This window comes from Pelobates fuscus, chromosome 3 (assembly GCF_036172605.1).
Source record: "Pelobates fuscus isolate aPelFus1 chromosome 3, aPelFus1.pri, whole genome shotgun sequence".
In the NCBI taxonomy this organism is placed as follows: Eukaryota; Metazoa; Chordata; class Amphibia; order Anura; family Pelobatidae; genus Pelobates; species Pelobates fuscus.
Window position 1 is genome coordinate 420,784,119 of NC_086319.1, and position 12,567 is coordinate 420,796,685.

At 42.6% G+C, this 12,567-nt stretch overlaps 1 protein-coding gene across 1 annotated transcript in view; it reads left to right on the top strand.

Moving 5' to 3' along the window:
* Positions 1–504: 504 nt before the first annotated feature.
* Positions 505–12,567, top strand: part of LOC134603721 (chloride channel protein ClC-Kb-like) — an 83,128-nt gene continuing 71,065 nt past the window's right edge. Inside the window, exons 1-3 of the mRNA XM_063449900.1 lie at positions 505–718; positions 7,285–7,413; positions 8,048–8,176. Coding sequence (XP_063305970.1) covers positions 505–718; positions 7,285–7,413; positions 8,048–8,176 — 472 coding nt within the window. The remainder of the gene's footprint in view (positions 719–7,284; positions 7,414–8,047; positions 8,177–12,567) is intronic.

The following is a 12,567-nucleotide window of genomic DNA, read 5'->3' on the forward strand; positions in this document are numbered from 1 at the left end:
CAATATTCGTATCATCTCGTCCCCTTTTATATTCTATCTGTGATCAAACCATCTTTCCCTAACCAGATCATCTCATGTGTTTGTCATGTTTACACTCAGATTCTAATCATCACAAATTGCACTCAGCGTTTTAAACCCATAATGAGAGCTGGAAATGATAATGTGTGCTGATCCCCCTTACTGGGATATTTATTAAACCAGGCATTTGGGGGAAAGAAGCGATAAGTGAAATTCAAAGTTTAGGGCAAAACAGTATAAATTGAGTTGAAGCATTTTTTGAATCTCCCGGTTTGTATTTTGTTCCAAAATCAGCAATTCTTTACTTAGTGAAGGATTGTGTACCCTCCTCCCCCCCCCCCCCCCCCCCCCAGCAGAAAGTTATTGTATACACACTGGGCTGCACTAAGTGTACCACTCCTGGCTGGGAAATACTGGGAAGGGCCGGCAGGTAGCTGTATATATAAGATAAGAAGGTGAACTGAGCAGTAGCCACACGCACTCAGAATGGGTCTGTTCAGGTCAGATCAGCCAGGGGAGCAGGATGGGCTGCAAGACAAGGCTGCAGCAGTGGAGCTGGGGGAGACAAAAGAAACAAGGGGGGAAAGTAAAGGGGAGAGCGAAATGACTGAGAGTGAGGCATATTCCTTTAATCCCAATGACAAGGACAATCAGAGTACGCTCATCCAAGTCTGTAGCAGAGTACGGGACTGCTTTAAACGTGAGTATATAGCTATATATATACAGCTATCTGTCACTGGGAGACACACAGCTATCTGTCACCGGGAGACACACAGCTATCTGTCACCGGGAGACACACAGCTATCTGTCACCGGGAGACACACAGCTATCTGTCACCGGGAGACACACAGCTATCTGTCACCGGGAGATACACAGCTATCTGTCACCGGGAGACACACAGCTATCTGTCACCGGGAGACACACAGCTATCTGTCACCGGGAGATACACAGCTATCTGTCACTGGATAAACAAAGCTTTAGATACTCAGTATTATTATACAGAGCGGCGAGTTCATTATCAGTGTATTGATACTCAGTATTATTATACAGAGCGGTGTGTTCATTATCAGTGTATAGATACTCAGTATTATTATACAGAGCGGTGTGTTCATTATCAGTGTATAGATACTCGGTATCATTATACAGAGCGGTGTGTTCATTATCAGTGTATAGATACTCATTATTATTATACAGAGCGGTGTGTTGATTATCAGTGTATAGATACTCAGTATCATTATACAGAGCGCTGTGTTCATTATCAGCGTATAGATACTCAGTATCATTATACAGAGCGGTGTGTTCATTATCAGTGTATAGATACTCAGTATCATTATACAGAGCGCTGTGTTCATTATCAGCGTATAGATACTCAGTATCATTATACAGAGCGCTGTGTTCATTATCAGCGTATAGATACTCAGTATCATTATACAGAGCGGTGTGTTGATTATCAGTGTATAGATACTCAGTATCATTATACAGAGCGCTGTGTTCATTATCAGTGTATAGATACTCAGTTTCATTATACAGAGCGCTGTGTTCATTATCAGTGTATAGATACTCAGTATCATTATACAGAGCGGTGTGTTTATTATCAGTGTATAGATACTCAGTATCATTATAAAGAATGGTGTGTTCATTATCGGTGTATAGATATTCAGTATCATTATACAGAGCGGTGTGTTCATTATCAGTGTATAGATACTCAGTATCATTATACAGAGTGCTCATTATCAGCATGTAGATACTCAGTATCATTATACAGAGCTGTGTGTTCATTATTATTATTTTATTTTTTTATATAGCGCCATCACATTCTGTAGTGCTGTACAATGAGTGGACTAACAGACATGTAATTGTAACCAGACAATTGGACGTACAGGAACAGAGAGGTGGAGAGCCCTGCTCAATTAGCTTACATTCTAGAGGGAGTGGGGTATAGTGACACAAAGGGTAAAAGTAGGGGCACGAAGTAGGTTGTTAGAAACGTATTAATTTAGGGCTTAGTAGGTAATTTTTGACAGTTGCAGGTGAGGAGTCATGGGGGGTGGGTTTAAACACCTGCTAACAGTTTAATTGATATGCATTCTTGAAGAAGTGAGGTTTTAATGATTTTTTGAATGAGTGGGACTGGGTGAAAGTCTTACGGAGAAGGGAAGGGAGTTCCACAGGAGAGGTGCAGCCCTGGAGAAATCTTGGAGGCGAGTGTTAGAGGTGGGAGTATGGACAGAGGATATACGTAGGACAGTACGGGCCTCAATGGGACATACTTGTGTATTAGGGAGGATAGGTAGATTTGAGCAGCATTATGTAGCGACTTGTAAGCAAGCACCAGCATTTTAAATTGAGCCCTATATCTAACTGGAAGCCAATGCAGGGACTGACAGGACGGGGAGGCATAAGAGGTGCGAGCGGACAGGAAAATGAGCCTTGCCGCCGCATCAGTGTATAGATAGTATTTGTGGCCACCGACGGATGCTCCTAGCGCTGCTCAAGGACTATCAGCACCGCACTTGACACCATAGGCACCACAGACTCCACAAACTGCCGTAGCTTGGTTGGAATCTCACTGTCTCCTTCCCACCCTGGACTCCAACCTCTGGATCCAGGAGCGTGTAGAAAGTATCTCTCCCGCAAGACAGCTGGGGCTCTCCTCCAGGAGAGTATAGCTGGGGCTGTCCTCCAGGAGAGTATAGCTGGGGCTCTCCTCCAAGAGAGTATAGCTGGGGCTCTCCTCCAAGAGAGTATAGCTGGGGCTCACCTCCAAGAGAGTATAGCTGGGGCTCTCCTCCAGAAGAGTATAGCTGGGGCTCTCCTCCTCCAAGAGTGTATAGCTGGGGCTCTCCTCCAGGAGAGTATAGCTGGGGCTCTCCTCCAGGAGAGTATAGCTGGGACTCCCCTCCAAGAGTGTATAGCTGGGACTCCCCTCCAAGAGTGTATAGCTGGGGCTCTCCTCCAAGAGAGTATAGCTGGGGCTCTCCTCCAAGAGAGTATAGCTGGGACTCCCCTCCAAGAGTGTATAGCTGGGGCTCTCCTCCAAGAGAGTATAGCTGGGGCTCTCCTCCAAGAGAGTATAGCTGGGGCTCTCCTCCAAGAGAGTATAGCTGGGGCTCTCCTCCAAGAGAGTATAGCTGGGGCTCTCCTCCAGGAGAGTATAGCTGGGGCTCTCCTCCAGGAGAGTATAGCTGGGGCTCTCCTCCAGGAGAGTATAGCTGGGGCTCTCCTCCAAGAGAGTATAGCTGGGGCTCTCCTCCAAGAGAGTATAGCTGGGGCTCTCCTCCAAGAGAGTATAGCTGGGGCTCTCCTCCAAGAGAGTATAGCTGGGGCTCTCCTCCAAGAGAGTATAGCTGGGGCTCTCCTCCAGGAGAGTATAGCTGGGGCTCTCCTCCAGGAGAGTATAGCTGGGGCTCTCCTCCAAGAGAGTATAGCTGGGGCTCTCCTCCAGGAGAGTATAGCTGGGGCTCTCCTCCAGGAGAGTATAGCTGGGGCTCTCCTCCAAGAGAGTATAGCTGGGGCTCTCCTCCAAGAGAGTATAGCTGGGGCTCTCCTCCAAGAGAGTATAGCTGGGGCTCTCCTCCAAGAGAGTATAGCTGGGGCTCTCCTCCAGGAGAGTATAGCTGGGGCTCTCCTCCAGGAGAGTATAGCTGGGGCTCTCCTCCAAGAGAGTATAGCTGGGGCTCTCCTCCAGGAGAGTATAGCTGGGGCTCTCCTCCAGGAGAGTATAGCTGGGGCTCTCCTCCAAGAGAGTATAGCTGGGGCTCTCCTCCAGGAGAGTATAGCCCGGGGCTCTCTTCCAGTTGAGTATAGCTGGTGCTCTCCTTTTTTCCCCACAAGGTTATCATCCACGTGGACCTTGTTGGGCACCGACAACACAAATCCAACAACCAATCATTTACAGACACACGGTTAAACACTCCCATTCATTACTGTAAAATTCCTCCCCTCTGTTTGGGAGATAATTAAGTTAATTGCTGTATCAACTCAATTATCTCCAAGCGAAACATATACTTTTTAGACAATTTCTATAACTCCAAAACTATACATGCAATATTAATAAAATTACATTGAACCAGCATATTTAGGGGACAAACATATGTAAAAATCATGCAAATTGGTCCAGTGGTTTGGGAGATAGCTGGAAGTCCCATTTTGACTGACCGCACGCACCTTTTCATGCCCAAAACAGTTCCAGAGATTTGAGCTGTGGGGCCGGTCCATTCACCACAGTTTAAATACTGTTAAAATGCACGAACTGGTGCCATTCGTGCAAATAGCAATGTTAATGTGGCGTTCGTATTGCCAAACGCCGTTTGACTCCATTCACAGTGTTGAAGTCTGAGAGAAGGTAAAATTCAGCGGTGTTCGTGCCATCGCGTGTCCGTTTTGAGTTCCATGAACTCGACTGCAAAACACAGCTGAATGCGTTCAACTAAATTAAAATGGCCGCCGCCACGCGTTCGTATGCTGAATTGCGGCCACTTTGACTACTTCTGCACTTCGGCTGTATCCGAAGTGCCAGTTCAAAAGTGCAGCTCCTTTCCCATAGGATTTAAAGGGCCAGAAACAGTCTTTTAGCATCCAATCTGCACAAATTTAGTTTTTAAAAGGCAATACACCCCATAGGCCATAGTCACAAGGCAAAACGCTAGCCATTAGTACTCTCCAAGCACAAGTGGAGAAGGGCACTTCGTCACACTATTATTATACAGAGCGGTGTGTTCATTATTGGTGTATAGATACTCAGTATCATTATACAGAGCGGTGTGTTCATTATCAGTTTATAGATACTCAGTATCATTATACAGAGCGCTGTGTTCATTATCAGTGTATAGATACTCAGTATCATTATACAGAGCGCTGTGTTCATTATCAGTGTATAGATACTCGGTATCATTATACAGAGCGGTGTGTTCATTAACAGCGTATAGATACTCAGTATCATTATACAGAGCGCCGTGTTCATTATCAGTGTATAGATACTCACGATTATTATACAGAGCGCTGTGTTCATTATCAGTGTATAGATACTCAGTATCATTATACAGAGCGCTGTGTTCATTATCAGCGTGTAGATACTCAGAATCATTATACAGAGCGCCGTGTTCATTATCAGCGTATAGATACTCAGTATCATTATACAGAGCGCTGTGTTCATTATCAGTGTATAGATACTCAGTATCATTACACAGAGCGGTGTGTTCATTATCAGTGTATAGATACTCAGTATCATTATACAGAGCGGTGTGTTCATTATCAGTGTATAGATACTCAGTATCATTATACAGAGCGCTGTGTTCATTATCAGTGTATAGATACTCAGCATCATTATACAGAGTGGTGTGTTCATTATCAGCGTATAGACACTCAGTATTATTATACAGAGCGCTGTGTTCATTATCAGTGTATAGATACTCAGTATCATTATACAGAGCGCTGTGTTCATTATCAGCGTGTAGATACTCAGTATCATTATACAGAGCGCTGTGTTCATTATCAGTGTATAGATACTCAGTATCATTACACAGAGCGGTGTGTTCATTATCAGTGTATAGATACTCGGTATCATTATACAGAGCGCTGTGTTCATTATCAGTGTATAGATACTCAGTATCATTATACAGAGCGCTGTGTTCATTATCAGTGTATAGATACTCAGTATCATTATACAGAGCAGTGTGTTCATTATCAGTGTATAGATACTCGGAATCATTATACAGAGCGCTGTGTTCATTATCAGTGTATAGATACTCAGTATTATTATACAGAGCGGTGTGTTCATTATCAGTGTATAGGTACTCATTATCATTATACAGAGCAGTGTGTTTATTATCCGTGTATAGATACTCAGTATCATTATACAGAGCGCTGTGTTCATTATCAGTGTATAGATACTCAGTATTATTATACAGAGCGGTGTGTTCATTATCAGTGTACAGATACTCAGTATCATTATACAGAGCGGTGTGTTCATTATCAGCGTATAGATACTCAGTATTATTATATAGAGCGCTGTGTTCATTATCAGTGTATAGATACTCAGTATTATTATACAGAGCGGTGTGTTCATTATCAGTGTATAGATACTCATTATCATTATACAGAGCAGTGTGTTTATTATCAGTGTATAGATACTCAGTATCATTATACAGAGCGCTGTGTTCATTATCAGCCTATAGATACTTAGTATTATTATACATAGCGGTGTGTTCATTATCAGTGTACAGATACTCAGTATCATTATACAGAGCGGTGTGTTCATTATCAGCGTATAGATACTCAGTATTATTATATAGAGCGCTGTGTTCATTATCAGTGTATAGATACACAGCATTATTATACAGAGCGGTGTGTTCACTATCAGTGTATAGATACTCAGTATCATTATACAGAGTGCTGTGTTCATTATCAGTGTATAGATACTCAGTATCATTATACAGAGAGCTGTGTTCATTATCAGTGTATAGATACCCGAATCATTATACAGAGCGGTGTGTTCATTATCAGTGTATAGATACTCAGTATCATTATACAGAGCGGTGTGTTTATTATCAGTGTATAGATACTCGGTATCATTATACAGAGCACTGTGTTCATTATCAGCGTATAGATACTCAGTATCATTATACAGAGCGCTGTGTTCATTATCAGCGTATAGATACTTAGTATCATTATACAGAGCGCTGTGTTCATTATCAGCGTATAGATACTCAGTATCATTATACAGAGCGCTGTGTTTATTATCAGTGTATAGATACTCAGTATCATTATACAGAGCTGTGTGTTCATTATCAGTGTATAGATACTCGGATCATTATACAGAGCGGTGTGTTTATTATCAGTGTATAGATACTTAGTATCATTATACAGTGTTGTGTTCATTATCAGCGTATAGATACTCAGTATCATTATACAGAGCGCTGTGTTCATTATCAGTGTATAGATACTCGGAATCATTATACAGAGCGGTGTGTTTATTATCAGTGTATAGATACTTAGTATCATTATACAGTGTTGTGTTCATTATCAGCGTATAGATACTCAGTATCATTATACAGAGCGCTGTGTTCATTATCAGTGTATAGATACTCAGTATCAATTTACAGAGCGCTGTGTTCATTATCAGTGTATAGATACTCAGTATCATTATACAGAGCGCTGTGTTCATTATCAGTGTATAGATAGTATCATTATACATAGCGCTGTGTTCATTGTACAGGTATATTGCATATATTGTTAATAGCTAACATGGTCTCTCTCTCCTCCCAGCTGTCGGGCTGACTCTCCGGCATGTCTTGCTCCGGTTCGGTGAAGATTGGATCTTTCTCTTCTTACTTGGAATCAGCATGGCCATTATCAGCTTTGGGTTGGATGTCACCATTGCCAAGTTACAGAGAAGTTTGTGCCTTTTATCTTAATGGATGGGATTAATGTTAATTGTGCCATTTGGAATCTGGTCACGAAAATTCAGAGTTTAAATCCAGTTATTTGGTTCAGTAAATGGTATGATCCAATTATTTGGTTTAGTAAATGGTACAATCCAGTTATTTGGTTTAGTAGTAAATGGTACAATCCAGTTATTTGGTTTAGTAAATGGTACGATCCAGTTATTTGGTTTAGTAAATGGTATGATCCAGTTATTTGGTTTTTTAAATGGTATGGTCCAGTTATTTGCTTTAGTAAATGGTGCAAACCAGTTATTTGGTTTTGTAAATGGTGCGATCCAGTTATTTGCTTTAGTAAATGGTGCGATCCAGTTATTTGGTTTAATAAATGGTATGATCCAGTTATTTGATTTTAATATCATGATACGTCCCAGTGGCACTGTATCTGTAGCCCTCTGGATTTACTGAATGTTCTGATCCAGTGTAGTCCGTGGATTCTGGAGATTGTTTTACCGTTATAGTAAATGTTCTCATGTGTCCAGTGAGCAGATTCTGGTTTAATAATGTGATATATCTTATGATGTTGTGCTGGTTGATGTATGTTTTTCTATTCCATGTATTAATCAGTTACTACATACCTCTTGCAGTGAACCTGTGGGTGTACGATTCTCTGAACAATTACCTGTACCTACAGTACTTCTCCTGGGTCCTGTATCATGTGTTACTTATGATGATTTCAGCAGGAGTCGCAAAATACATCTCTCCGCAGGCAGCAGGTAACAATGGTTAATGATCTATGGTGACAGGCTTCCACAGTTATTTACTAAATGTCGGATTTTGACCAGATGGCTAAAATTCTAACTGCAATGGCAATTTTTATATTTAATAAAGCCAATTACGGTTTTCCCCGAGCAAATCTGCAGCAATCGCCTGGCTGTATTGAGTGTCTGGATTACATCTGAGCACCAATCAAAGTATATTATTCAGGAAGATTGACAAAGCACAGGCTTTAAACTGAATATAGACAGAACTAACACTAGCAGCCAGCGGGTAAATAGTAAAATATACCTTAGCACTGCAAGGCTTGCTAGCCAGCTGTCACATTAAAAAAGTAAAAATTAAATGAATAAACAATAAGACCCCCATTTTACTATAAGGGAGATTTTAAATCTTCACATCCTTTAACTGCCATGCAGGCATCAAGTGGAGGACTTGAAAAAAAGTAATGGGGCTGACAGATAACTATCTACCTCCACCTGCTGCCATCCGTGATGTGAAGGTGATATTATGGGCTGAAAGGATAGAGAGAAGTTGCCTTTCATGGGCGTGATGTGAAGGCGATATTATGGGCGTGATGTCATGGGCGATATTATGGGCGTGATGTGAAGGCGATATTATGGGCGTGATGTGAAGGCGATATTTTTTTTTAATTTTTTTTTTTTTTTAATTTAATATCTGTTTTTATTTTGTTTTCAAACAAATTTTAGATGAGGGATACAGAATAAAGAATAAGGGTCATTCATAGTGGTAACATATTGGGGAGCATTAACAAAGCACATAGTATACCAAACTTTACAAATGCACCATTACCTCAATCCTGCATAACCACTTTGTGTGAGTGTTTGTATGGGTGCGGAATAGGGGGTGGGTCGTGGTGGGGGTGGGGGTAGTAGTTAGCGAGTCCTGCTGCATGTAAGTCGGTCATAGTAATAAACATATCTGCTAGGGTTTTAGATAGCGTCGTGATGTAGTGTAATTCTTGTCTACAGTCCTTATTTGTGTGAGGTCCTGTCCTCGGGTCTTATGTGGAAATTCCCCAGAAGGTGAGCCATGGCTCCCAGGTCTGGAGATATCTGCCCCTCTTCCCCAGAGTAGACCAATGTATCTCCTCTAGTTCCCTGATTTTTTCTACTTGCTGGATCCATAGCTCCCTTGATGGTATCGCAGTTTGTCGCCAGAACCGTGGAATCAGAGCGTTAGCCTCTCCCAGAAGAAAGTTCAGGAGTTGTTGTTTTGATGGTTCCTTGAAGGCTCGAGGCCATCCGAGGAGAATTTGGGAGGGGGACAGATGTGCCTGCCTGGGTAGTATTCTTATAATATTCGCTAAGATTTGTGTCCAGAGTGGTATGATGGACTTACAGGTCCACCAAATATGCTCCATATACCTCCGTGCTTCCCCGCACCTCCAGCATTCATCGCTGACTGCTGGCCAATATGAGTGTAGCTGTACGGGTGTTCTGTACCACCTCATAGCCCTCTTATAGAAGGTTTCCTTTTGTGCTATGCTGAGTGGGGTTCTGATTCCCATATTCATTATATGGTCCCAATCCTCGTCTGCCATATGGATGTGAAGGCCTCTCATCCATTGGCTTGGAAAGCGGGTCTGGATTGAACTGCTGTTGCTGTGTGTAACATGCGATATATGGTTGAGAGGGGCCGTCTGCGTTTGTGCCCTTGGGTGCATAGAAGTTCAAATGGTGTTTCGTCCCTTGCGTGCCAGTGAGGGAGTACAGAGTGAGTCAGGAAGTTGGTCAGTTGGGCCCTACCCATGATATCTAGAAGTGTTTCTTGCCTGTTGGGTTTGGGGAATGCTTTAGGTTTGGGAGGGGTGTCCTCCGTCACAAGTGCTGAGATGTCGGGGTTTGGGGTCCCCAGTAATCTGGATAGAATGGAGATTCCCTGGCCGTTGTGGAAGTCTGGGTTGGCTGCCATAGGGAAGTATGGGGGAATTCCTGGGGAGAGACCCCAGTCATCTTTATGTCGTCTCCACACCCTGAGGGTGTTATGTATCAAAGGGTGGGGAGTTGGGGATATTTTATGAAGATGGCACGTCTGCCACGGCAGCGTGTGGAGGGGGACTTTCGCAAAGCTCTGTTCTAACCCGTACCATGATTTCCTCTTGGTCATATCTGTCCATTCCCTGATGCGTGTGAGTAGGACAGTGACATAGTACTTGTATAGGTGGGGTAATCCCAACCCTCCCCTTCCTGGAGTGGATGTCAGTGTGGAATAAGCTATTCTGACGTGTTTGTTTCCCCACGTATAGCGCGTGAATATGGATCTCATGGTTCGGAAGAATTCTCCTGGGAGAGGAATAGGTAGGGCTTGGAGCAAGTATAGCACCTTCGGCAGGATCATCATCTTTATTATGTTATTATGTTAATTCGGCCCATTAAGGAAAAGTGGGGTAGATCCCACTTTTTGAGGTCTCGTTTGATGGTAGCCATAAGGGGGGGGGGTAGTTTAATGTGTATAATTTGTTTTGTGTCGCCGTTAGATGTATTCCTAGGTATGTGAGTCCTATTTTCGTCCAGGAGAAGTTATGTGTTTGTCGGATGCGAGTTTGTAAGCTCGGGGGGACAGAGATCCCTAGGATCTCGCATTTTGCTGAGTTGATTTAAAAATTTGATAGGGATCCGAATTTGTCTATTTCCGATTGTACCTGTGTAAGAGTGTTGAGCGGGTCTGTGATAGTGAAAAGGACGTCGTCCGCGAAGGCAGATACCTTCACCTCTTCCCCAGGATATTGGTAACTCCGGATTTTGGTATTGTTTCGAACAGCTGTTAAAAAAGGCTCGACTGCCAGGACAAATAGTAGGGGCGAGAGTGGGCAACCCTGGCGGGTCCCGTTATTTATCTGAAAAGGGGCGGACAGTTGTCTGTTGACACGGACACAAGCTGTTGGGCCTCTGTACAGGATTTGTATCCAGTTCCTCAATTTCGGGCCAAAACCTAGTGAAGGCGATATTATGGATGTGATCCGAAGGTGATGTTAGGGATGTGATCTGAAGGCGATATTATGGATGTGATGTGAAGGTGATATTACGGATGTGATGTGAAGGTGATATTAGGGATGTGATGTGAAGGTGATATTATGGATGTGATGTGAAGGTGATATTACAGATGTGATGTGAAAGGGATATTACAGATGTGATGTGAAGGTGATATTACGGATTTGTGATGTGAAGGTGATATTAGGGATGTGATCTGAAGGTGATATTAGGGATGTGATGTGAAGGTGATGTTACAGATTTGTGATGTGAAGGTGATATTAGGGATGTGATCTGAAGGCGATATTATGGATGTGATCCGAAGGTGATATTACGGATGTGATGTGAAGGTGATATTATGGATGTGATGTGAAGGCGATATTATGGATGTGATGTGAAGGTGATATTAGGGATGTGATGTGAAGGTGATATTACGGATGTGATGTGAAGGTGATATTATGGATGTGATGTGAAGGCGATATTACGGATGTGATGTGAAGGTGATATTATGGATGTGATCTGAAGGTGATACTATGGATGTGATGTGAAGGTGATATTATGGATGTGATGTGAAGGTGATATTAGGGATGTGATGTGAAGGTGATATTAGGGATGTGATGTGAAGGTGATATTAGGGATGTGATGTGAAGGTGATATTATGGATGTGATGTGAAGGCGATATTACGGATGTGATGTGAAGGTGATATTATGGATGTGATCTGAAGGTGATACTATGGATGTGATGTGAAGGGGATATTACGGATGTGATGTGAAGGTGATACTATGGATGCGATCCGAAGGTGATATTATGGATGTGATGTGAAGGCGATATTATGGATGTGATGTGAAGGTGATATTAGGGATGTGATGTGAAGGTGATATTATGGATGTGATGTGAAGGTGATATTATGGATGTGATGTGAAGGCGATATTATGGATGTGATCTGAAGGTGATACTATGGATGTGATGTGAAGGGGATATTACGGATGTGATGTGAAGGTGATATTAGGGATGTGATGTGAAGGTGATATTACGGATGTGATCTGAAGGTGATATTATAGATGTGATGTTTAGGTGATATTATGGATGTGATATGAAGGCGATATTATGAATGTGATGTGAAGGCGATATTATGGATGTGATGTAAAGGTGATATTACGGATGTGATGGCGATATTACGGATGTGATGGCGATATTACGGATGTGATCTGAAGGCGATATTACGGATGTGATGTGAAGGAGATTTTGCGGATGTGATGTGAAGGCGATATTATGGATGTGATGTTAAGGTGATATTGCGGATTTGATCTGAAGGTGATATTACGGATGTGATCTGAAGGTGATATTACGGATGTGATGTGAAGGCGATATTACGGATTTGAAGGCGATATTACGG